The sequence below is a fragment of the Lates calcarifer genome, linkage group LG19 (assembly GCF_001640805.2).
Source record: "Lates calcarifer isolate ASB-BC8 linkage group LG19, TLL_Latcal_v3, whole genome shotgun sequence".
Taxonomy (NCBI): Eukaryota; Metazoa; Chordata; class Actinopteri; family Centropomidae; genus Lates; species Lates calcarifer.
In genome coordinates this window covers 5346352-5373861 of record NC_066851.1, presented here as the reverse complement: position 1 = coordinate 5373861, position 27510 = coordinate 5346352, and the positions used below count along the sequence as shown (strand labels likewise).

The 27510-nt window shown below is 40.7% G+C and overlaps 1 protein-coding gene across 2 annotated transcripts; it reads right to left on the bottom strand.

The window, feature by feature from the left end:
• Positions 1-247: 247 nt before the first annotated feature.
• pdss2 (prenyl (decaprenyl) diphosphate synthase, subunit 2) lies at positions 248-27510 on the bottom strand. 2 transcript variants are annotated; one of them, XM_018695208.2, is made up of 9 exons: positions 27001-27510; positions 19737-19871; positions 14274-14472; positions 9402-9476; positions 7250-7423; positions 5386-5517; positions 4486-4521; positions 2023-2197; positions 248-1510 (listed from the first exon to the last, which is right to left on the bottom strand). In XM_018695208.2, exons 1-8 carry the CDS (start codon positions 27246-27248, stop codon positions 2042-2044), a joined length of 1155 nt encoding a protein of 384 aa, XP_018550724.1. In that variant the 5' UTR covers positions 27249-27510; the 3' UTR covers positions 248-1510; positions 2023-2041. The 2 variants fall into 2 exon arrangements, with proteins under 2 accessions (XP_018550724.1, XP_018550723.1); XM_018695207.2 differs by lacking the exon at positions 248-1510 and having other exon boundaries at positions 1760-2197.

The following is a 27510-nucleotide window of genomic DNA, read 5'->3' as shown; positions in this document are numbered from 1 at the left end:
CATGTAAACAAGAGAAAAAAAAAGCTGTACTCAAAGAGAATGGCAGCGGGTAATCTTTGAATGTTGTTTTCCCCTAACAAGCTCATATTTTTCAAGCTCTGAATCACTGTTTCACAGAAAAGATGGGACTAAAATTTGCTTTACATGGTGCAACTTGGATGCAACATTAACTGCAAAGTTGTGTTGGAATTTTTCTTTGGAGAACCATTGAATAAACAAGACCAAGAGTCTACAGCCTAAAGGTGGCTACAGTTGCTCACATCAGCATGCTAATCTGCTCACAAAGACAATGTCAACATGCTGATGCTCAGGTTTAATGTTTACCATGTAACATTTGCTAATTAGCACTAAACACAAAGTACAGCTGAGGAGATCAAATGTTGCTATAGTTCATCCTGAGGGGGGCACTAATGTCTAATTGTAATGTCACTGATTCAATAACTGTTGAGGCGTTTCACTCAAAACCACAAATGTCAACCTCATCCTCTGGGGACCACAAATGTCTGTACAAAAATTCACAGCGGTCCATCACACAGTCAGACAGGCAGACACTGAATGGATGAATTAGGTTTGTATCATTGTTCTGGATTTTCAACAGTTCAGTGTCATTAAGAGCACAAATATCATCTGGGACCTGCAACTGATTGCTAAAGATGTTCCCTTAAGAGTGTCACTGCCAAAGGAACCTCTTCACATAGTTCTTATTAATGGTTATACTACTCTTTTTGAGGCATTACTTGCATATGAGGCAATTCTAACTCTAGCACCAGCACCACCCTTCTTGCGAATTCAAAGCCTTACAGAGAGTTCTGATGTGGTACCAACATGTGCTGCTCTCTGAATTCACAAAGAATCCTCTTTGTTAGCAGTGTACCCACAGTCCTCTTTTTTTTCCCCCGTCCTGTCGCGTGTGCTCTGTCCTTCAGGTGTAGCCATGATGTGACAGACAGCTGCCAGCGGTGGCCTGGTTTCACACCTTGGCTGTCCCCCCCCCCACCCTCCGCAGACAGCAGCCTGGGAAACCACAGGCCACCAGGCTGGCGCCAGTCTGTACGGCTTAGAGCAGGGCAGCCGGCCCAATCAATACCTCTGCATTTCCTGTCCATTTGCTCAGGTCTCTTCATTAATAATTACTGCTTGGCGGAGCTTCAATGCGCTTGCTGGCCGGGCCAAGGGGAGAGGCTGTGTGACCTTTCCCTGCCCCTGGGTTGATTTGGATCACATTCACAAGCATGGGGACAGACATAATAAGGCAACATAGATGACATTACTCCTGATTCATGCCATTTCCCCCTCTGTAGAGAGAGTACCATGCCAAACTCCATTAAAAAAAATAATTTTATTTGCAGCTGTGCTTATCAGCAGAGGTACATACTTGGTAGAACATGACTTTGAGACATTTTTACAACTGGTTTGGAGCTGCTCTCCGATTTGGCAAACACAAGTACATCCAGCAGCTATGATTTCAGCATCATCTGAGGTGTGCAGTAACGAGCGGGGTGAGCCGATTCTAAAAAAAATGAAATTTTGTTAGAATAAGTGTTGCTCAGTGCATCATTTGCCGTTCATGGCACATTTTCCAGATGACAATAACAATTCTTCAAAACATCTTAAATTACGTTCTGCCTGGTATGTGCCTTTGCTGATAAGCAAGGTAACAATAAACTGCCAGGTTTTAAAATACAGCTTGGCGTGATATTTTCTTCGCACAGGAGAGGAAGGGTATGTATCAGAGCCAACATAACGCAAGACATGATGCTGAAGTAATGTGTTTTTATTTCTTTTTTAATGATGACCATTTATGGATATAACCATTGCATTTCTGATGCACACTGTCATCACAGCAGAGCAGAACAGTTTCTCCAGACATGAGCCAGCACCTGGCTCAAACCAAGTTCATCTGTCTCTTAAGTGTCGTCCTGTTGCCTCTGCAGACAAAGACACTCCAGGCTGCACATTTAGAAACAGCAGTCGTGAGTGATGATGTGTGTGTTGTGTGTGTGTGTGTGTGTGTGCACACACATGAGTGTGTGTGTCCAGGTCAAAATTTGGTGATGGCGGAGGCGATGTTCTCCAAGGCAGATCGAGCCTCGGAGGAGGGGAAAGCCTGGATGGCCTCCAGAGCCTTGTTACCATGGTAACAGCATAAGTCCACCGCTGAGCTCACGCCTTTCTCCGACTTAACTGCTGCCAAAAGCTGTCGAGGGATGAAAACACACATTAGTTTGTCATGTTTGTGTCATTCCTGTTACTATCCAGCTGTCAACACAACAAACTGTTAAGAGCCAGGGAAAGTTAGCTTACTCTTAAAGTGGATTGTACAGAGACAAAGCATTTCTTTTAATCACAAGAAACCCATTGTATAACACAGTCATGTCTGTATTTGCACACTGCCCCTGGTACCACTGGAGGCAGATTACCACATTTAACTACAAGGCTAGAAAAAATCTTACTAATCACTGTGAGTTATGTTAAAGAAAAAAACTGTCAGTTTTTCTTTTAATAATGAGAACAGAAATGCCCCGAATTTTATTTCTCTGCAGGTTCTACTCGAATCAAATTTGTGAAGGGTTTCGCCTTCAATACAATTTTTATTATTATATCTTGTAAAAAAAATAAAGACTTGATCATCTGAAGAAAGTCTGTGTGTCCATTTATGTAGGCTTGAGGTTTACACATACGTAACATATACAGTTCATGTATGACGAAATGGAAAAAACACCAAGTCAAATCAGCCCAAACCAACAGATTAAGTATACAGACAAGTGTGAATTTGGGGCGACCCCATGTGCCTTACTGCTGGTGTGTTGGGACATCTTTTTGCTGAGGGCATTTTACCTCATAAATTCTGTAGGTGGAAAGCCCCGTAGGCCTTCCTTCTTACAAAAAAAAAAGCTGCAGGTGTCAAACTCAGCATCACCCTGGCTGCTTACTTTGTTATTATTTTGCACATTGATTTCACACCATCTTGTGTGCCAACCTTGTCTGGGTCTGTATGAACTTAATGTTCCCTCATCTATTAATATTCCACATTCATCCTCATAAGTTTGTCACCCTGCTCTTCTGCCTGCTCCTTCTCTCCTCCCTGCCTCACATCTGCATTCTGATCTCATCTGTGCTCTGGTGTTGAACTCACAGTGTGACACAATTAAAAAAAAGAATAATTCATTAAAATAAACAAATAATTCAAAAGAATTTGTAGAATAAATAAGTTAACAATTGATCCTCAAAGCAAATTTGCTTCTTTTATTTTTACATTATGATGATAATACTCAAATAAATGCAACTAATTATTATGAAATGTTTGTTTCAAATGATAGTTTCAGTATAGAAATCATTTCAAATGCCATTTCCCAAAAGTCAGTTTTTGTTTCATGGCACTTTTCCCAGTGACTCTGTCATAAAGTTAGATTTCATGATGATTTCATGATGGATTTTTGCCTCGATTTCATATTTCTACAGTAGAGAAACAGACAGGAAACACAGGGAACAGAGGTTCTCAATAACATTTCATGAGCATGAGTTAATATTTAATAATTTTGTAAATTCTCGTTATTTTTTATTTTCTTATTATTGAACACCCCCTACGTATCAAATAACAACACATTATTAACAGCTTAATATTTTGTCACTAATAATAAACAGCTCTACCCAAGCTGGGATTTGAAAAGCTGTTATAAAAGCTGTTGTTATGGTTGATGTTTTCTAATTGGTAATAAATAATAGAATGAATGCAGGACACTATAGAAGGGGAGGTCCTGTAAACTTTCATGGTTTTTTATTAGAGTTAATGAGATGTGGATTTAGATGCCAGAAACATACACAAACTTCCTCTAATTATTATGCATTTCTGTCTTTGTGTTGATCAAAGCAAAGTTTTACGCTCAAAGGCCCAAGGTCTTTCTCTTTCCTCACCACAATTTCATCCCTCCCTCTGTCCTGCTCTCAGCTTTCCTCCTCGTGTCCCCTCCTCTCTCCTTCCCTTCGAACTTCTCCCCACGTCCCCTTTTCAGCAGGTCTGCTGAAGGAGATTCTCTCACAATGCCACTGTCTCATAGCCTCAGTGTCTCCTCCACAAATAGGCCTCGGTAACTAATCCTTCCTGCTCTGGTTTCAGACGGGACCAGATAACCCCCCAAACACCATCAGACCCCTCCTCTGTAGCTTCAGTCTCTTCTTGCACCCCTATCGGTCCCCTTCTTCCCTCACACGTTGACTTTGGAAAGCTTATTTCTCAACTTTGATATAGGTTACAGTGAAAATACATCCTGTTTCTCTTTGATGGCTCTGACAGATGCAGTGCTGCTCAGTAAACAGGTGAAAACAAAAGAAAAATCTTGCAAACTTGTATCATCATTTTTTGAAAATACGCCTGAAACACAACAGCAACAGAAGCTGCTGTGAGGAATAAGAGCACAGTATTTGTGTAACATTATGAATTAAAAGAGCTCACTGAGGCAGAAATCCATAAACCAGTGATCTTACCTTTGAGTAATCCAGTTGGTTTCTCATTGTTTTTGCCTTGTTAAGAGGAGAGAAGAGAGAGTGATTATCAGCTGAATTACCCAGGCTTCTAAGGGTGTCTTAACATCACAGTCAACAACTTTTCACCAACTCTCAAAAGCTGTTGTTTGATGAAACTGAAGAACTTAAAATCAGCATATTTTGAGGTAGACTGTACATTTGACAAACGAAAAAATGTCCAAAATACATTCTGCTAGATCCCATTTGTGTGTAGATATAAATCCTCTCCAACTACTTCAACCTTTACATGTTTACTACATGTTAATTAAACCTAATGCTTTGACAGGCATTTTCAGTGTAAAGAGACTGCTGCAAATATTTACATAACCATCAGTATTTACTTATCCGTTAGCCTGTCGTCAAATCCTAATTAACTGGAAAAATCCAAAACCCCTGTTCTCAGAACAGATGGTTGAAAGATGTCATGTCATGTTTCATTAAAGAGAAAATCTAATTTACCATGAGAGGAATATCTGCTAATTTTAGAAAGAAATATGGACACCTTTTATACCCTATTTTTCCATGGTTACTGGGATAGAATCAAGTGTTTCATATTGGTTTATATTTTAAATTTGTTGTTTTAGCCTGTCGGGGAGGGAGGAAGGAATGGGCTGTGTGTTTCTCAAGGCTGAAAAAATTCTCTGCACTATATTGAGTTCTTTCTCCAGTTGATTGGGATACTTTTTTGTAACTTGGAAAATTCATTACAGATTTATTTCAAAAATGAGACAAAACTACACCTGTTCTCACTGTTATCAGTTCAACAAGGACTTCTGTTCACTACATGTAGGCAACATAACCAGGATGACTAAATCTAACTAAATCTTCCTGCTGTGGTGTGATGGATCATCCTTCCTGTACCTGCTGCAGCTGCTGACGCCATCTCTCCTGGCCGACGATCTGACGGTGGAAAACTACTGGGGCGGTGCCCAAACTGAACGACACAGGCTCTCCCACGCTGCTCTTCACAAACGGCTGCAGGTCAGAGTTCAGCTACAGGAGGGAGAGCACATTTATCAATGGGACGTCAAATCAAACTGAGATTCTGCTTTCTAACTTCCGGGCACCAATTAAACCAGCCCAGTGCTGCAAATGGCGGAGCCTACGTTGTGCCTACCTGTACTCTGAGTGACCCTGTTAATGAGCACCATGATGAACCGTCTGCAGAGAGACACAGCTCGCCTGATGAGGACGGTTCTCCTTCACAGACCTCATTTCTGCCTCCTCCCATGCTGAGATTCCCTGTAGCCACTGAGGCCTGCAGACAGGCAGCTACAGGGAGTCGCAGCAGGAGAGGACGTACTAATACAACACTGTGAGTGGGATCATTATGAATGACTTTTAGACTAGCACCAGTGAGATACTGCTGAAAATCTCGGAACCTTGAAAAACGTTTAAGCACCGGCATTAGCATTACATACTAATGGCATCTTAGGTTTGCGCAAATCAACCTTCCTCCTGGTTCCACATATGTTTGCCTCTGATGTGAGAATCAGACACCGCTTCATCTTCAAAGCAATGATGAAATTCTAAAAATCTGTCAGGTTTTACCAGTCGACATATTCCATCTGGATGTTTTGGGCAAATTTATCACCCTGTCTTCTTTCAAAATTATTTTTTGTATCAAATCAGCTATGGTGTGAAGCATTCGAATCAAAAGACATACCAGTATTGTTAAATAACATAAGGCAATAAACCAATCAGCAACAGATTTATATTTAGACACATTCCTTTGCTTTGATTTTACTTAATCAGAGAACACACATTAAAGCTCCTGAAAACTTGCTTTTAAATATTGATTTAATCTAACTTAAGTTAAAGTGACCTAAAGTGGATATGTTTTATAACAAAATAGCAAAAGAAATTATGAAATGAGAATTATTATTATTACAGAGAATTATCACCTAAAGCTGCAGCTCCCCTTTACAGAGCTCTATAATGACTTTTAGCTCATTCTTAACTGTTCAGCTGCAACTTTACCGTTGTGATTTACTCTCTTCTCTCTCTCGCCATAAACAATGTTCTCATGGCATCCTTTATGGTCATAGCAGGCAGCTGTTTTCAGAGAAAAGGCTTCAAAAAGCCACTGTACGCTACCTGCTCCACTCCAAACGGCAGATAGACACAGTTAACATGCCATTATGCCTCTTCCCAGCACCTTTCCAACATCAAATCAAGAGGGGTCGGTACAGAAATGGTCTGACTGTAACTTTCCAAAAACCAACAATCCAACATTCACACACACTTCACACTGTGATTGGCCAGCTGAGCAGACCTGTGGAGAGCTTTGAATTTCTCTCTCCAGCTCTTTTTCACAATAATTTGTGGCACTTTTCATGTGTACGACTGAGTGCAACACTGAATATCTTCCTGGAGAGACTGTCCCCATTTTTCATTATTAATGAATTCAATTATTAATATTGTACCCACTTTTTTAACACTGAAAACTTTTTATACACTTCAAACCAGTGAGACATGCGAGGACAAAAACAGAAAATACAGAAATCTCTCATGTGAAATAACAAAAACTTTTCAAACTTTGACAGAAAAAAAATAGTGCTCTTGGACCCCATCGCTCTAACTGAGAAAATAGGTTTTCCGGGCCTTTAAACCAAGACATATGGCTGTTATTATCTCAGAGAGAAGCCCATTGTTGTGGCACTTGACCCTTACTGATTGATCCTCCAAGGACCACTGGTATTTGGGGCACTGAGACCAGACTTACCTTGTGGCCCAGTGATAGGTGCTTGCCGTATTTGTAGGCCACTCTTTGGGACTCTTTGTCGTGTTTGGCGAGCTCCATCGCGGCTTGACAGCTTTTGGCTAGCAGTGCCCCGTGGGACAGGAACGTCTGCTCCTCCCAAGTCGCCACGTCGACGCCGTCGGTCAGACCATTCTCCTGCAGAGCAAACAGCAGCAGAGACACCACAGGCCTGAGCTTTCACTGCTTTTACTGTACAACTTCAAAGTTCCCACAGAGCACCTCACAACCTCTCAATCTAAACAACCCCTCCTTCTCTGTGATTTTATTTTTCAGTGTGTAATTGGATGTTCACCAGAGAGAAACAGCAATTTAACACAGTATTTCCCACAAGTTCTTCAGTTATTTGGAACAGAGGAAAGCTGAGAGAGGGGCACGGAACCAGGACAGGAAAAACACTCTTGTAGCTTTACACCACTGAATGTGTTCTTTTATGCCCAGCATTAAATCCAACATAAAACATTATAACACTACAGGTATACAAGGTTCAATAAACCATCTCTGGACAAATGTAGGTATTTTTGGGAGTTAGTTTTGATGATATTGGAAAACATCTCATCGTGAAAGTTCATCTAAAATCTCCATCATAAGAGGTTAATCCTGAAAAGATTTCCAGAATTACAGGTCAACAGAAGCCAGAACTGACACTTTGCTTGGTGACATTACTCTGAACACTTCTGATGAAAAATGAAGTACTGCAGAATTTAAAAGCACAGTCAAATTAAGGGAAACTTTTGCTCACTGGTTCCTGGCAGCACTGTGGTCAATTTGAATTCAGGAACACAGTCTTTTTGATTCACAATTTGTCAAGATGTCCTTTGTTCAATAATCAGCTTGTAGTGCCTTGAGTCAGCGCCACTCAAGAAGCAGTGTTTAACTCCTATGCTGTGCACAGCTGGAACCGACTTCCTGATCTAAAAGGATCCAAACTTTACCAGCTTCAAAACTTTATTTTCCTATGGCTTTTGAATTAATTCCTGAATACTTCCTGGAATAATGCTGGTGTTATTATATTTTTCCTTTTGTCAACAAATCCCATGAAAAGCCCAGAAAAGTCAACAATGTGTCCAAATCCATTCATTCCTACTGAAGGCGTAAATCTTTAAAAACTGGTCACAAACATATCCTTTCATTCTTGAAAAAAGTACAGTAACTTCCTAAAATAGCAGGACACTGTAGCTTTAAGCAAATATCTCTAACAGGAGGAAATAATACATTTGTTAGGGACTATTTTCAGAGGCAGGATTAATCCTCATTTGGTCCTTTACCAGCAGCAGGAAAGTGGGACTGAGTCAAAATAAACTGTTGTGTGTGTGATAATTGCAATGAAGGAATATGTCACTGACAGCAACTGTGTGGCTCATTGATGTGTATTTAACCTTTAACCTGAGGGACGCCTTGGCAGCGCTGCTTCAGGTGTGTTTTTGTGTCTGTACACACCTGCTCTACACACAGAATGGGACTCAGACTTGTGCACTATATCTTCAATGTGTTCCACAAAAAAGGTCCTACTGAAGGCCTTAAAAAAACCCTTTACATTTCTACCATGTTTGTGCTTCTGTGACGTTGGTTCAATGCCTCTTATAGTCATTCTGGTTGTAAAACTTTAAGAGTTTCCTTTCAAAGGAGAACAGGGTTATGACTGTAATAAAAAAGGGTTGAAGAACAGTAACCTTTTTACTGTGGGTACATTATTTTCGGGCTCGTGCACAAAAATGGGGGTGTCGGGTTACAGGTTAGCAGTTTTTGGGTAACAAAGAAGCTCTATGGCACAGACGAAAAAGCTACATCAGGCTCTGGAAACACAGACAACACTTGTTAGAAGGATCAACTCATTGTTGGCTTTGGTCTTTGCAGCAAAAACACTGAGTATCACCAGTCTTTTTTCCTATTTTTTTAAATACATTTCTATGTTTTATACTAACTGTTTAACTCCTTTTTACATGTCTATCAGTATTTAAAGCAAAAAACCCACATTCTACAAGGTGTACATTTTATTTTGTTATTTTATTTTTGTCTTATTTTGTGATACTTTATATAAACTCTTGTCACAGTTTTGTCACAGTCTACTACGCTGCATCAAAGCAGATCTATGAAGGGAGAACAGATAATTTACCTCTGTATTATTGGAATTTTCATTGTAGATTCCCTGAACCAAATCACCGATGGCACTTGAGATCAGTTCAACAACCTGTTAAATACAGAAAAAGAGAAAAAAGCATCAGACATTTGGGCTAAAATTGAAATCTTGATGCATAAATATTTACACTGCATCTTCTACTATCTACTGAACTGAGAAAAGGGACAAAGCTAAAAAATATAAACAAGTCAAAAGTGGTGCCACACGCCTCATTTCCTCGTTTACCAAAAACTTCAAGTCTGATCTACATAACAGTCAACATGTCCATCAACAGCCTTGCGACCTTGTGTTGAAGCGTCCTTGGGCTCGGGCAGTGAACCGCTAACCTGTTCCCTCATTATATATCACTCTGGCTAACAGCATTGATTAAACTCCTAAAATGTAAATGCAAATGAGGTCGATCAAAACCGACACGCTACTCAGTTGATCCGTGACATTTGTAATTAAAAAGCCACAATTCCCCCTGATTGAAGCATGAGTAAACAGCGCTCGCGTCTGAACAGCTGGTTTGGTGAATAAATCTGAGGTGAGATGAGGACTGGAAACCAGGTGAACTGCTGCAAACTCAGCTGCTCATTATCAGGCCATAGGGGAGCTCCTGCTGATTTCATGATGCAGATCCAGGCTCGCCTCCATTTATTATACTTTGCATTCGTAGAGAAGTCCAGTGGAGAGGGCCAGATCGGGTATCTGTCCAGTCTGAGGGGCTGAAATGGAGCTAAAAAGCAGATGGTGAGACCAAATAAGAAAATGTCCAGAGAGCAGAGAGGTTAACAAGGTTTCAGAGTGATGATCTGACTTCAGGGTCCTCCTTGCTCTTCTTTTCTTCTGATTGGACTTTTGCATGTGGAAAATTGGTACATTAAACTGTTGATATTTACAGCACTTATACAAGGCAGGGTTTCTTTAGAAGCAGCACAGCAAAGAGGAGTAATGGCAAGAAGGAAAACAGCCTCTAAGTCTATAGGAAAGAATAGTGGCTAATCAGGCCACAGACTGTGTAGTAAGCTATAAATATAGTGTACAAGGAGAAACATGCTGCCTTTGGGAAACTGACCTTCAAGAAAATGTAACTTTCTACCATAAAAACTATTTAAAAGGGGCAACAACTTAAAAAAGATGAAAACTGTGACAGAGTGAGTTGTGAAAGCCTGAGTTTTGTTTAAGACTGCAGTTGCCCATTTCCTCTTACAGGGGGCATGCATGACTACATTTTTGCTTACAGAAACATGACCGGCCCCTCATCAACCACCAGATGAGAGGCTGCATCTTTTCAAATCTTTATTTAAAGGCTGCTTTTAATGAATGAGTAAAAATGAAGCTGATCCCTCCGTTCTTCATTCACACACAAAACAGTGTGGACCGAGGAGTCGAGGCCACGCCTGTACAGTTGAGATGAATGAGGTTAAATTTAGAGCTCCTTCAGCTCATCCCAGACATCCTTGGTTCATCAGAAAAGTCTGGTGACGCTGGCTGCTCCGTCAGCCTCGCAGTGCCCTTTGGGTAACTGAATCCACCGGGGGAAAATATTGAGGAAACCCGAGCTTCGCCCACAGACCTGGAAGGACAATGTGCCTACAGTATTACCAGATGTGGTGTCTCTGCCTGGCCTGCCTTGGGAAGTGGGGGCCAGTGGGGGTCTTTTTTTGGAAAGTATCAGATAAGCTCTCCCCCTGCCTCCCCCATACTCCATTCCCAAATCCAGCCAGATCGTGTTTTGCCGACAGGTCTGCGAGGGGGGAGAAACCGGAGCTCCACGGTGAGATTACTTTACAGTTTATACAAGTAGCAGCATAGGTTTCCTCTCAAGGCCACGACACATAATCTCCATCGCTCTCGCTGCCTTAAAAGAAAAAAAGGCTGGTTTATGAGAAAAACTTCGAAAGCTGCGAGAACTGCTCATCTCTCACCCTGTGTATTAAAAAGAGGCAGTACAGTGACCACACAGGCTGCAAGAAAGAAACATTCCACTGTTTAGCAGGCTGTTTGTTTACAATATCAGGGTCAAACTGCACTACGTCTAACACACTGTGAAGCTGTTAGAGGATTATAAATATCAGACAATTAGCAGATTTTAATGAGTGAAATGAAATCTTTTACTGCCTTTTATTGCATTTGCCTAGGGGTAATTCTAAGTTTATAAATGTAACTAAATATTGTTATAGTTCTATTTTGTAATTCAAAGAAGCTTGGATGCAGTTTTTAAAGGGGCACTCCATTAAATTTACACATAAAACTCAGTCTACACATCACAAGGAATACTAATGCGAATACAGTACTACAATATGCCCTGTGACAGAAGCTTTAAAAAATATATATTTTTTTAGGGTTATTTTTATTTTTGAAAAAATAACCCTGATGATGTCATCAGGATCTCATGAAAAACGCTATTCAGTTGCATCATGGGAAATGCAGGAGGCAGTGTTTTTGGAGCTTGATGTCTCTCTGTATGAATCCTCTAATTTAATGGAAATGCAAAACTAAATAACTGTTGTACCCCTTTCAAACCAAATAGCTCTCAGCAGAGTGCGGTCCTGATTAACGTCTCTCAAATCCTTCATTTGAAAGGAATGGGCCTGTAATAGAGGGTTTGTTTCCAGTTTCTGCAGACAAACACAAAAGTTGATGTTATGCATGTTTTAAGATTTCCTGCAAACAGATTGATGTAACATGATGTATCACAGTCTTTAAAAATAGATGGAGTCTGTTTAAATGTCATTAAGCTGTAGGTGTAACTATGACTACGACTCTTTGTTCCTGTTGTGGTTGACAGTTTATTCTGTCTGCTGGTAAAGACCATGTTGTACAGATGAAAGCTCTAGAACCAGCATGTAAATGGACACTACGCTGAGTTTGTTTTGTCAACTGCTGTTCTCAAGGTTGAGAACAAAAGATTTTATCATATTAGGTAAAGTTTATTCTGAACATTTAATAAAATAATATTTCCAAGATTTTATTTTGAGACAAAGCCAAATTAACCGTGACATATTTTGTTTAGGTTCAGCTACAAACTGAGGCCAAAAGTCAACATGAACTCATAAATAGGAGGTTACGAGAACAGGATTTTGGTAACCCATCAACCCCAAACTTTGGTCAAAACAAATCTCATTCCTGTAACTTTAGCTAAGAATGGTGGACAGTGCTGTTAACAATAATCTAATTTACCTCCTGCTCATACCAGGGAAGAACGTTTTTTAAAAAAAAAAAACAAAAAAAAACACACAGCTGAATATGAGTATCAGTGCAGGCTGTGGTTTGCCCCTCGGTTCATTTTGTTTTGCTAACCTTTTCAAACATGAGTAACTGCTGAATATCAGATGTCTAACTCCTTATTACCCTTAAAAACTTCCACTCTGGGGACGTTTCCTGTGGTTGCCTCAGATTACGTTTATAGACTTAATAAACAGCACTGCTGTTTAGGAGAAAAGGCACTATTAACAGTTTCAAGCATCTCTGTTTGGTAATTTGGTACCACCTAAGTTTGAATGGCATTGTTCTCACCTTGAAAATGAACCAAACTAAAGGAACAGATGCTCCAGAACTTGATTCAACTGATGCCAACTTGCTTGGCATGAATGCATACTTAATGTGATTAGATCATAATTAGCTAAAGTCATCAGCAGATCTGCCATCATTTCATTCTGTGGTTTCTCTCCATCTTCCAGGGAAACAACAATATCCATTCCATTACTGTAATTTGTAGCTTAACCACAGAGTGACAATTATCTCTCAGTACTGTTGCAGTAACAAATCCTAATGAAAGCCGATTTGCACTGTAAAGGAAATGCCACACCTTTAGAATTATCTTTAGTTTATAAAGGAAATACTGGATCCTTGTAACTCCTGCTATGTTTCCTACAGAAGACGCAACATGGATACCACTTACATCATATATCTGGGAGGGCGTCTCTTGGCTGCCATAGAGTAGACATAAACCCAGACTGTGTGTGCTGAATAAGAAGCAGCAGGGAAGGTGATAAGGGCTGGTCCGGCTGATGGTACATGTGGGGGGTGGAGGGTGGGGGGGGCAGTTATTTTGATCCACTCAGGCGACCGCATTCTGACAGAGCAGTGTGGTGACAGCATCTGTCAGCAAGGGGTTACCGGGCTACGTAGTAGATATGATCTGTGGTGCACTTACTAGACCACCACGACACACACGCGTCCAAATCTGAAAACTCAATAAGAAGGATTCCCACGGTATGCATGTCAATGGTATCTCCTGGCTTACTCCATCAAATGTAGGAGTCTGTGTGTAAATGACCGAGGGACCTGACGTGAGAAGCTGTGACTTTTACGTGAACGTACGCTGCTGTAAACACCTGCTGTTTGACAGGTCTGCTCTGACATTATTACCAGCTTGAAACAAACCTAGCAGTCACTTTCACCATGGCAGACAAAGAGTGAAAACCTACAGAAACACAACGTGAGGTCCAAAGAAAAGACCGTACAGTAGCAGCTACACCACCTCCCCAGCCTTTCTGGTATGAGACACTAGCCAAGCAATGCTGGAGACGTCAAGCTGTGACAAGATTGACCAAGAGACAAGACTGAGTTTCCCCCTCAGACTGTTTCATTTTAACAGACTTTAGAGACCTAAAGAGGTTTAACTCATCATTATTTCTGATCAGATGAAAACCATGAGCATAATAAATCTTTTCTGTGTAAAATGTATTTGTTTGGATGTGGAGTGAATGACAGACAAGATGTAGTGATTAAGTCTGACACTGATATGTGAAGCTGTAGGGATCGCTCAGAGGCCTTATCAAGACAGCAGTGTTTCTCATTAACATCACTGAAGTCAGGTCAGATATTTCTCAGGAGTACAGTTAGTGACAGACAGTGTACCTTAGTGTTATTCAGCTGGGCCAGTCCAGTGCAGGCGTTCGCTAGCAGGAAGTCACCGCTGAGGACAGCCATCTTATTCCCAAACTCCATGTCTTTCAGCGGGCCGTCTGACACCGTCCACTCCTTCAGATTCACTATCCCACGATGCACCAGGAACGCAGTGTGGATCAGCTCTGTGATTTCCGCCAGGTTCCTCTGACTATGAAAGAGGAAGAAATTTTTTTTTTTTTTTTAAACACAGCTTTTTTTGTCCACAGCTTTTAAGAGAGGCGTTCCTGAGGCTTGACAGTTAGAGAGCTTTTTGACAGAAACCTTTTCATTGTCTTTATGCTGGTGAAATTTGCAGGTTTGGCAAGTTTGAAAACTCATTCACAGCATCATGTACAGGTGTTCTAACCACAAAGAATTCAATCAGAACAAAGGATTTATGGGTTTTCATTTCATTTCTGTCAAGCAAAAGGGAAAAACATCTATTTAGTCAACAAAAGTACAATATTCAGATACTGTGTTCTTGTTTCTCATTTGACTAAAATATACAACGCTGCTCCAAAACAAAGACTGTTGGGATCATCACAGTTCTCTTTTTCTTCACAGCTACAATTTTGCCTAAAAACCTTCCAAGTCAAAATCAACATACACAAAGGCAGAAAACAGCAGATATGTCAAGACATCTTGCCACACAGCGTGTCAGGGGTTGTGTTAAAAAAAGAAATTAAACTTATCATTAGCAAATAACAGCCATTCTTGATTATGAGAGAAAAGACATAAAAGTGGTCTTTGAATAGAGCCTTTCAGAGCAGCCTTAGGGAGGATATAATCAAATGTTGATTCAGTCATTGGTGGGGGATAATTAGGCCCCTCTCCATATGGAAGGAGCTCGCCACGCTGCGACAGGAGGGATCCATCCAGACAGGGTTGGGTGCGCTGATAGCCACTTACGACCTTCTTTCAGCCACTATGAGAACCTGATGAGCCAGTTGTCTGCCTTGCGCTCCAACCCCTATACACACATTCTCGCACACACACACACAAACACACATATCTTGTAGCCAGGTAATTGCTGTGTTCGACGTCGGCGTGGAAAAGATGTGATTAAAATTCAATAATGTCATCTATGTCGCCTCTCAATCATATCCATTGTCTGGTTGGGTTCTGTGCTTGGTGACGCAGAGCAACAACACGGTCGCCCCAAATGAGAGTTAATAAGTTCAGGGTTTAAATCGGAGGAAATTAACTGGTTGACAGTTGCGTTTTCTCAAGGTGCACCGGAGTGATGGCAATGCTTGACAGGTTTCAAGAGAAGAACTCATTGTTTCAGCCTTACAATTAGTGCTTACTCGGTTGCTTTACTAGAGCCAAAAACTGCAGCAAGAACAACATGACTGAGATAAACATACATCTACTCATGGTTCATATCAAGACTGTGAAGGTAAAGAACAATTACCTCACAATCAGCTTCTAGTTAGTTTAACAAAGCTCATCTCATTGTGCACACTGACACAGGTAAAGGCAGCCCCCTCTGTCAAGACGTGTAAGTTAATTACATTACATACAATTGTCAATAATGGCCTTAAGGCTAAGATGTTCAGCTAAGAGTTTCTTTATTGACCAGGGCTAAGAAATGGCTTTTCATTCTTTTTTCAGAGTAGGATTGGGTGATGTGGATACAATCCTCTAGCATGGTATATGTTACTTCTTCTACTGCAATATCAGAACATATAATAACAATAATACATTTCCTAGAATATCATTTAAGAAACTATTTATGGTTAAAATAACAAGACAATTTTTTGTCTAATGGGTGAATTAAATACCTGGTGCTTCATCACATCAAGGCAAAAATCATGTAAAATTCATTCAACTACTTTGATGGTCAATCAGCCATTTTTCAAACACAGTGACAAACATTCACTGGTTCCAGCTTCAATGTAAGGGTCTGTTGCGGTTTTATACCACTGTAATTCAACTGAAAATGTTTCACATTTTCTGACATTTTATAGATAAAAAATAAATCAATTCCATTTAAAAAAAATCAATGGTTGCAGTAAGTTGCAGCTCTACATACAGTAAATGTATGTTTAAGTTTAAGTGTGCAGATAGAGCCTGATCTACACTGAGGCTGGATTGATGCATAATTGCAGATAAAGGCCTCAAGTCTCAACACATTTAGCTATGATTTGATGGAGTTTCTTCACTGACCACAGCTTTTAAATATCAATTTATCATTTTGGATCGATAAACGATATCCTTTATCTATCCTCTACCTCAGCAGTATCTAGCAAATTAAATAATAAAAAGACAGATCAAGAGCCTCCATCACTCTGATATAAAAATTATATGAAAATCAAATAATACTTAAAGGCAGTCCATGTTATTGATTTCCAACATTGCCCACAATGGCCTTATACAACATTAAAAAGGAGCAAATGGTTAGAATTCTACAGGTTTGGCTTCAACGAATGCTTTTAGTGTCCCATGACAGTCAGACCCACCCTGACAGGAATGAACTAATATGAGGAAAACAGACAACGATGGCATCTACCTTTAAATTATGAATTTAAAGTACTGGACAACTGCACAAAGTGGCAGTCTCCAAAAAAACCCCAAATCAGTCGAACCCCGGAGCATACACTTCCCAGAGCTGTGCCTCCAGTCTGGTAGCCCTGATCAGTAGCAGTGGAGCTTGGGGAGGAAAAAGGGGGACAAGGGGGCCGGTGTATAAATAGCTTTGGTGCCCAGTTGCATAGCAACCGATGCCATCTTGCTGAGGTGTAACGCCCCTCACCACGCCCCTTGTCCTGACTGTTCTGTTCCATTTTCCTCCCTCTGCAGTCTGCCTCGCCATCAAATACAGCCTTGCAGATCTGAGTGCGTCCATGTGTGTGTTTTAAAGAGGTGGCCTGTCCATCAAACGGCCTGCGTGTTATGTTCAGTGGCATGGCTTTCATTTGTCACAAAAAATTAAGAGGTATGGTGTGCACAAGTTGGACTATCCGTGAGAGTGAGTGTGAGCGTGCCTGGGTTTCTATCTATCTATCTATCTATCTATCTATCTATCTATCTATCTATCTATCTATCTATCTATCTATCTATCTATCTATCTGTCATGGTGGTGCTTTGGTGAATCATCAGTGTCAGGCAGCAGAGTGGGAAATGTTTTACAAATGCTGCCTGTCAGGAGGGAGGAGACCATCCCCCGGAGGTTTCAATCACCCCCCAAACCCGCCCCACCCAGTCTCCCTCCATCCTTCCATCTCACCATCAGCAGAGGTGCTAATGAGCCCAGGAGAGGTGGGGGGAGTGCCGGGGGGCGAGAGTGAGAGAGAGAGAGAGAGAGAGAGAGAGCAAGATAGTGCAAATGAGGTGATCAAGTCATGCTGTGTGTGTGTGTGTGTGTGTGTGTGTGTGTGTGTGTGTATGTGTGTTTGGGCTTGGACTATCCATCACATGAGTGAGGGAATGCTGCATGTTGGATTCAGCGATCCAGTGTCACAGTGATGTGAGCATCAGGTCGTGACATGAGGTGAGTGCGTAGTAACTCGTCCTGTTGTGAGACGCAACCCGTCCACACCGCTCGGCCTCTACAGCCTGAGCAGGACCAGACTGAGGCGCTTCCATGACGCCTCGTTTATTCCAATTAGTTCTAATATTAGGATGTTTCTGCATAGACACGGCTGCACTACACACACGTGCCTTGTGCCAGCGAGCAGTAAGAAAGAAGCCTTTCAGCCACCCAGCACACAGCCACGCCAAACACAGCAGTCACTTCTGGAAACCACTTGGCACACACCCACATCCCTGTTCTGAGCTGCATGCTGGTAGTGGATGTGTGTGAGACAGTCAGACCTGAGGGTGCTACCTGAAACATTTTAACAGCAGTACATTAATACATTAGTACATTCAACACTTTACATTAAAATAAGTGTATAGAAATCAGTAAACCTTGCTGTTTGCAACATTTAATTTCATACAGCAGTTTTCTTCCAATAATAGTATAACATGACGAGTCTTGTAATCTACAGTCGTGTTAGCCGCTCTGTGAGGCTGTGATGATCATTGTGAAGAACTCAAAACTGAGATCCAAATTTTGTTCTTTGAATTTGATCTTTAGCAGTCATGGTGAAGTACATTTGCCAGAGGGTGAAAAGCAATCACACACAAATCATTGTTTGGGTCCTGTGATTCTACTGATGAATAAGTGTTAAAAGATTTTTCTAATCTCAAAATACAGTCATATAAAAAGACAGAACATTAAAACATTAAAACCAGAAAAAGTCCACTTCTTGTTTGTATCCCTGTCTCGAGTAAAAATCTGCAGTACGTGCCCAAACCATATTCATCAACTCTCAGGTAGAGACAATACTTTCAGGCTGATTTATTTTAGTGTCTACTGACAAATGACTGTTGCTCTGGGGCCTATAAGGTATTTTTGACATTTGAAAGACTGTCAAGTTTGTATTAAAAAGTTTTTTCTTTTGGATATTTTTCGGTCTAATACATCTTCTTATTATGTAATTGTTTGGCAATCTGAATACACAGAGCAACTGCAGGGTGGTCACAAAGGGAGCCGCTGAAAGGACTTTTCGAAGCACTTTTCCAATTAGCTAGAATCTAAATATGACCGAATATAATTAAAATCCCACCTTGTAACTGTGGCTGTATTGCCTCCATATTCCATCAAACATCACAAGATGATGTAGTGCCTCATTTACAGGAATTGATATGGACAATAACCACAAAGGACAAGATAGAATTACTTCACACAAGGATTTTATTTCACTATTTATCCTTCAGCAGCCATGTAACAGGGACAAAAGTGGCATCGCCTTTCTTGGTCTGCTTGCCACATTTATGACTCTATAATGCAATGCTACACATGTTTTACTGCCCACTGTTTTCTCCAGTGCAGCACATACATGAGAACAGAAATCTGTGTAAGGTAGAAAGATTGTCTGCTAATGCGCAGTTACAGATATGAAGTATTATCTGTGGATTTGAATTACCAGCTTGGGTTTAATTTAACCAAAGAAGTTGCTTGGTGTAAACCAGCTGTGGCACGATAAGGCAATAATTCCTAAGACGACACTCTATCACTGTGATTAAAGTTGGAAGACACTATTTAACATTTAAGAAAATCCTCAAGGGCATAATGACTTTTATACAATGTTTTGCCAATTAGCTCCCTAGTTACCACAAAAGCAATAGCAACCAATTACATTTTTCACAGTTAGCCATGCTTTAGGGAATATCTTGCATAAGAGGAGGATTCCTCAGTGCATTCTGCTATTCTAGCTGATGATGCTTTGATGGATCTTTAATGACAATCTTACTAGTAATAAGCAAAGATTTAGTACAATTATAGTTATAAAGTCCCCCACTTGTGCTGTGATTTAACCTAATAAAAATAATGCATACGGATTGTCTGAACCCCCAACCCAGTGTCAGATATTTCAGGGTATTTACCTGGGATAGATACCGCTGACCATGTCCTGAGCCAGGAGATCGGATGCTGCGTGGCTCGGCCCAGCTGCTTTGGACATGAGCAGGACAATCACCCCCCTCATCTGAAGGTTGTTCCTGTTGTCATAGACGAAACCTCTGCAAAAAAACACCATGAGACGACAAAGGTTAGATATATATCAAAAGCTTGTGATTTTCTCTACTCTACACGTTGAGTATTAAGGCCTTTTCTTCATAGACCTGGAAAATAAACATGCTAGACCACCAAGTGTGTGAATGCTAGGTTTGTTACAATACAGAGTACAGTATAGAGTTCAATTTTGCTGAGCAGCAAAGGATTTTTTACTCCTGTCTTTACACCCTACTATCTTCTGTTGTGAAGAGCCTGATGTCAGTTAGACCTGCTCCCACGGCCAGGCATCACTCTCTTTGAATGAGCAATGCTTAAGAACCAGTAACAGCTACAGTTGAGACCATGCCAGTTGAACAATGGAAGGAAAAAAATGTTGAGTGACATATTACTTCTAAAGTAAGACTCTTTGGAATCAAAGGCTGGCAGATGTTGCTAATCCTCTTTGGTTATAACAGTGTTCAACAAATAATATGCAAATGAATTATTAGTGTAAAAATGTAAAACCAAGCACCTTTAAAAGTTAAACCTGCATTAACCGATACATTGGGTGGTTGGAAGCAGCGAAAACAAAATGTTAACTCAACATTTTACATATTATGACCTTTGCTAACACATTAGCTCGTAAGTTAGCATTTATTTAAATTCAATTCACTTTTTGTGAGAGTTATGTTTTAAGGTCAAATCAAAATAATGAGCTGAAAGACACTAACACTCTGCAGAGCTCAGAGAAACTGCAGAGTTGGATGATAATTCTCTGCGGGTTTGTCTCTACAAATTGCCCCTTTCACATTACACATACTCATTTCAGCTATTAATATAACAATATGGAGGAAAAGAATGCAATTTCAAAGCACAAGGCAATTTAAAACATGTTTGTGAGCTACATAAGGGCCTACACACTATTTCCTATACAGCAGCAGTTTAGTGTTGCACATTAGCCTGGTGCTTCTTGATCCTTCCGAAATGGAGTTCAGGCCATAGCAATTTATTATAGACCAGTTCCATTCTGTGGAATGAGGAGCCGGACCAGTAATGAAACAAAACAATACAAAACTGTTCTGCAAATTGTAGTACAAAATCAGAATGGATTGTTAAACTTAGAATTTATTGTGCACAATAAAAATAAATAACAGGAATGTAATTGATCAGTTTTGCTGCAGGACTGTATTTTTTCTTTTGGGTCTCTTCTGGGGCTGTAGGTCTCCCGCCCCCTAGCCAACAACCTTCTGACACGTTCACAGAAACACACATACACACAAAGACACACACAGTGCGCAGTGGTAGCTGCCTGCGTGGTGGGCAGATTAAATATCTTTTTACTCTCTCTGGGGAGCGGTTAGACAGAGCACCTCTAATCCCGTCCCTATGGGAGCCCCTTGTGCCATGAATCACGCTCTCGTTAGGGGCTCCGAGGCAGACAAGCGGCCACGCCCCCCTCCGCTCGATGCCCAGACAGCAGCCTCACCACCCCACCACCAACCCCCGAACCCCCACCTCCACCCCCACCTTCTCTGACCCACCCCTGCACCACAGAGGGAGGTAGAGGAACCCGAGACAGAGAGTGGATGTGAGAGATAGAGCATGAAGAGAGGGAGGAGACGGAGAGAGATGGAGGGAATAGAGGCCAGACAGAAATGCGAGAAAAGATGACAGAAGAAATACGTGAGTGATTCACAATGTTCTGGTACTGAAAGGAAAAAAAGCACATGCCCTGAAGCTTTGTTCCTTCCCAAAAACTAAACCTATCACATAAAACACCTCTCACTGCATTTCCAAAAATTTTATGATACAGTTGACATTATGTAGCTCATGATATTTATTTATGGTGACTCTAAATTTTTACTCAGTTGGAAAATAGTGGCTGGCCTGGCGCACTGATGAACGCAGCAGCATGGCCTGCTGAACAGAAAACGGCTAGAGAGCAAAAATTATGAAGCGGCTCTCCTCTTGGGGAGTCCAGGTAAGCCAGTGGCCTGAGGGTGGCAGATGATTAATATTTATGTCACTATCCACACCAGCATACATCAATCAATCACAACCGCCCTCCTGCAAAGGGGTGGGGCATGGATGATGTGGAAAAAGAGAGATAGTGAGGGCTACAGTGAGGGAGAGAGGGAGCAGAAAGAGAGAAATGGGTTGCTGTCATTTTAAAGGGTTGTGAACAGGTCACCACGCCTTCTGCTCTGCAACTGCAGCGCAGGAATTCGGGAACTTCAGCCATCGCACACAAGGGCTGGAATTAATACATGCAAATGTATGACCTCACATGTGTGGTGTCATATTGATCTTTTGCCTTTTTTTCTTTAGTAATGAATGAATGAATGAATGTGCCCAAGGTGGCTGCACTTTTCTTTAGACAGAATTTATGCAACACATTCACCTCCATATGCAGGGCAGATGCCTTTATAGATTCAGATTTGATTCATTTTCTCTCACATTTCCAAAAAAGAAATGAATTGGCAACTACATGTATTCTGATAATAAAAGAATCACTTTTGTCATTTACTGAATGAAATGTTTTTCTTTGTCATCATGATAATAAACTGAATATCTTTGGGGCTTTGGACTGTTGGTCTGACAAAACAAGACATTTGAAGACATCACCTTGAGAAATTACACAAGGCATTTTTCACATTTTACAGACAAAGTGATTAAATTACTAATTGAGAATATAATGGGCAGGTGAATCAATGATGAAAATAATCATTAGTTGTTGTCCTACAGTCATGGCCAAAAATATTGGCACCCCTGCACTTCTTTCAGATAATACAGAAAATCTCCCAGAGAACAGTTGCAATTAAAAATGCTTTGGTATTCACATGTTCATTCTCTCCTGGTCCATTTTTGGAGTTCTGTGTGGAATGATATGAGATTTGCTTTTTTTTTTCCTCTGCTTGTTTGCATTGGAACAACTCCAAAAATAGACTGGACAAATTTATTGGTACCTTTTCAAAACTGTAAGAAAGATTTCAAGCGTGTGATGCTCCTTTAATTTGTATGTAAACACACCTATGGCAAGTAACAGGTGCTGGCAATATAGAAATCCCAAAGCAAATTGATTCAAAAAAGTTGTATGAAAAGTTGACTCAACCGTTGTGTTGTGTGTATCACACTGGCCATGGAGAAAACGAAAAAAAGCAAGGGATTGTCCAAGGATTTGAGAACCAAAATTGTGGAGAAGCATGGACAATCTCAAGGCCACAAGCTGTGTGCAATGTCATCGAGAAGTTTACAGCTCATAGCACTGTAGCTAACCTCCCTGAACATGGACGGAAGAGAAGGATCGACGAAAGATTGCAAAAAAAGGATTGTTCGAAAGGAGAATAAAGAACCTTGATCATCTTCCAAACAAAATCATGCTGACCTGCAGACACAGGGTACAACAGTGTTAGCTCACACCATCCGTCGCCATCTGAATGAAATGGGATGCTATGGTAGGAGACCCAGGAGAACCCTACTGTTGACACAGAAACATAAAAAAGCCAGAGAGGAGTTTGCCAAAAACCCTTCTGGGAGAACGTCCTGTGGACTGACAAAACCACAGTTGGGAGAAGGCACCCTTCAAATCTGAGAGACCTGGAGCAGTTGGCAAAAGAAGACTGGTCCAAAATTCCAGTAGAGAGATGTAATAAACTCACTCATTGTTACAGGAAGCGATTGATTTCAGTTTGATTTTCAGTTATTTTTCCCAAAGGGTGTGCTATCAAATATTAAGTTGAGGGTGTCAATAATTTTGTCCAGTCCATTTTTGGAGTTCTGTTTGGAGTGGTATCAGATTTGGCCTTTTTTTCTCTGCTTTTTTGCATTGTTCCAATTCAAACCAAAGAAATAAACGCGTGAATACCAAAGCATTTTTTAATTGCAACAATATTTTTGGCCATGACTGTATATGCAGCCTTCTTCTCATTGTCAATTTTGTAATTTATTCAGATAGATCTGTTATGTAACTCTCCCATCAAGCAATACAGTAGAGCAACATTTGAATCCAGATCTGATGACAAAGAAAGCACTTCAGCTTTGACCTCAAGTCTCATGGGCTTTAAATCAAAAAGTCAACACTAGGAGGAAGAACATGATGTTTTTGTGAAGATATGTCAAGGCTGCACATTGGCAGGTCTTTCACCTCAGTGTTCAAAGTGCTTTTGTCTCCTTGAAAAATTGTTCTTGACTTGTTCTGGCCTCAATCAAAGAACTAATTTTGTCAATTCCATCAAGTCTTTCCCCTGTACTTCAAAGCTGTACCACTGCTGTTAAGGCCTACAAAGTAGTTTTTCACTTATGTCCACAATGTAGCAAAGGCAGACTGACGCATTGTGCATCAGTTAAAATCTTCTTATGGCCATTATATTGATTCAGGTCCTGAAGATCAAAGGTGAGACTGCAAAAAAAGGTGAGAAAAGGTAGAAAGCAGCAGTAGAATTATATTCTAATCTGAACCCAACTCTCAAGGACTGTCCTTAAAGCAAGTAAAGTTTCTTCTCCTGGGCTGCAGTCCCCTCGCTGTAACTCCAGACTTTGGGGCAAAGTTAGCTGAGCTGCAGTTTTTGAGAATGAAAGGAAAGGAAAAACCGAAACCCAACTCCACGAGGGTCTGCCTGTCTGCTGTTGTGGATATTTTTATCTGCTGTGCGTCTAAGGCGGAGACACAGTGGGAAATACGAACCAGCCAACCCAAGCTGACAGTGAGGAGTCAGACTGTCAAGAGGTCTGCTTCCCCCCCTGCCACCCCCGCCCCCCTGCTACAACACCCAAATGGATTGTCATATCAGATTTAGGTGTATAGGTTATTACACCCTTGGGCTCCTGTTTCCAACACGCCCGTCTGCATGGCGGGATTGAGTTTGAGGACTCTCTCTTCTCCTTCTCTTTGCTTGGTTCTCTAAGTTCTTGATTTCTTTTGATGAAACACAATAAAGCTTAGGCAACTCCTACGATAAAGTGATGGGACAATATTTGGAAGATGTGACCTGTTTTAGTTCCTCCTCCATCAGTAAACAATTGTGGTTTTGCAGTTGCGTAACACATCAGCTCCATTAGCTTTGCACAAACATAGCTAAATATAAAAATATATAGTATGGCCATAGCTCTGTTTAGGAAGTGACTGTGACACAATCATTTGCCCTGGTTTGCAAGATGCATCCATTTACCGTATTCCTTCAATATTTACAATATTTACAAAAACAGGATTTCTGGATCAAACTGGGAATGGCTGTGCAATGAGTAAGAGCTGCAATTGCATAGTCTAAGCAGAAGCACATCTGTACAGCCTGTCATGTCTCTTCGGTTCAAAAAATTCTTTTAATTTTAAATCTTTCTCTGAAAGCAAAGAGTTATGCATGCTGCAAGCAGGGAAAAACCAATCCATGCTTCTTCTAAACAGATTTTAAAATAGACCACACCACATAGACCAAATTCAGTGCAAAATGCTAGTGAAAGTTCCCCGTGGCCTCACTCCCTTGCGGGTATCTGTTGAATTGTTATCAGTTTTATTTTGTTTATGTCTAGAGCCAGTTTTCCATTGCTTCCATCGCTGCTCTGGCACACTTTTCTTGGCACTTGCTTGTTGCTCACTGAAGTAGCTACAGCCACATATCATGTGATGTGTTGCTAATTCTCATCATAGCAGGTCACACGGTGTTGCTATGAGCACTTACATGATATCTTGGGTGTTTTTGTTTATAGTTTACATGGGAATATAACTTATTTTTTCTTTGCAGGCAAATGTCAGATGTTTTTGACTTGTGTCAGACCAACACAGAGTCGTAGATTGGCATGGCATCTATGAAATAACATGAAAATAAAGAACCAGAGGGCAGCAGGCTTTGTATATCCAGTGCAAGAATTAAAACTTAACTTTTATATAAAACTCTTGAAGGAAAAACACCAAAAGCTTTCAAATCCTCTGACTCAGCGATGAAGTAATGGCATCAGATCAATTAAGTGAAGCAGCAAAGCAGATAAGTGCTTCACCAGTCTTCTGCCTCAACTCCAGGATACTGCTGCGCTGTCTAACAGTAGTGTTATGTAAAAATGAAGCCTGCTAATGAGAATGTCCAGAAATATGGTTCCAGTGGTAAAATATCATTCGTGTTCAACGTATACAATGACGGCTGGATGGGAGTCTCAGATGTGGCTGTGACAACATAAACATGTCCACCTTGTCTGATCTGTGGGTTTCAGTCTGACTTTTTTTACTATATGACAAAAATCACACTCCATCTGCGCAAAACTCTCCTCAAGCAACACCTCTTCAGCATGCTATACACACCTAATTAAACTTGGAGTATGATGCACAAAGAGTAATTTTAAGATGATTATTTCACACACAATATCGCATTCTGATAGCTAGCATAAGAGACACCAATCACTGACAAAAAAAACTTGTATTGATTACAAACAACTATTGTATACCCACATGTCTACAGAGTGATGAAAGGGGATACTATGAATGCTTCTGCAGGCGGGGTCAAGTGTGTTTGTGTGTGGGTCTTGTAAATATCAACAAACAATGAATTGACTACTGGCAAATGACCTGGTTTTCATATTTAAGTATTAATTAGAATGCAATAATCAGTGTTAAATTCTCATAACAATAATGAAGCGTACATAAGAGGAACAAACTAGGGTCAGTTCTAATAATTTTGGAACACTGCACTGACAGATAATTTATTCTAATATTCATTCAAATTTTATCATTGGGATTTCTATGTTTGCACCACAGATTGGCAATTTTTATTTTGTTGTATGCACATATAATGACAATAAAGGCAATTCTCATTCTGATTCACGAACGTTTATATGAAGTAACATGTGGTTTTGTTGTCCTAGTCTTGTTCAGTGGCACTGGTTTCATCCCAAAATCTCACTACAGCCTTGTCAAAGGAGAAAGGTTATAATTTTATTTAAACTGATTTCCAGTTAGTGGATTATATTCATGCCGAAACTGAGTGATTTAGATAATAACCTGAATCTTCCTCTTAGAATTCCCTATCTAAATATGAAACCTTTCTGACAGACAGAGTCGTGTTATTTTGCCAGATTTTTGAATGTAGTTTGGTTTAGTGTTGACTCCTTGGAGGAGGGAGCCCTGAGTCAGACCTAAAGAATAAAGCAGTGTTATTTCAGCTGTGTTACCTTGCAGTGCTGAGTAGAGGGTGCTGAGTCCCGACCAGCTTCCTGACGTGCATCGCTACGTTACTGAGTTCATCACTAAGAAGGCAGCGGAGACTCATGAAGGAGGTTGGATAACCGACGATCTTCTCTGCATCGGAGACCACTTTAGTCCAGTTTGAAGGTCCTGAGCTGGAGAACAGACTTAGCGTCCTCTGTCCTCGGGTGGACAAAGCCCTGCAGGACAGCCGTGACCATGTAGCTGGAAGCATTTTCTCTCTAACTGTAATATTTGTTCTAGTTGGAGACAGTTGCCTCAAGTGCCATTCAAGTACTTGCTACCATCTTAAAACTGTGTCACCAGATTCAAACGCTAACGTCGTGACATGTCCGTAAACAATGCCACATCTGTATTATTTATAGAAACGTAGAATTTACAAACCTAACAGACCCAACATATTATCACTATGAATATAACTAGCAATGTTTCACAACACACGACCTGACACTGCGAGCCGCCATCTTTGTCTGCGT

Bases quoted from the DNA above. Each gene is read 5' to 3' on its own strand.
- pdss2 (XM_018695208.2), bottom strand. From the start codon at position 27,248: ATGCTTCCAGCTACATGGTCACGGCTGTCCTGCAGGGCTTTGTCCACC. The intron at 19,872-27,000 runs GTAACACAGCTG...GTTTTTTTGCAG, and splicing joins CCTCTACTCAGCACTGCAAG to AGGTTTCGTCTATGACAACA. The intron at 5,518-7,249 runs GTAAGTCTGGTC...TCCCTCCTGTAG, and splicing joins ACCTATCACTGGGCCACAAG to CTGAACTCTGACCTGCAGCC.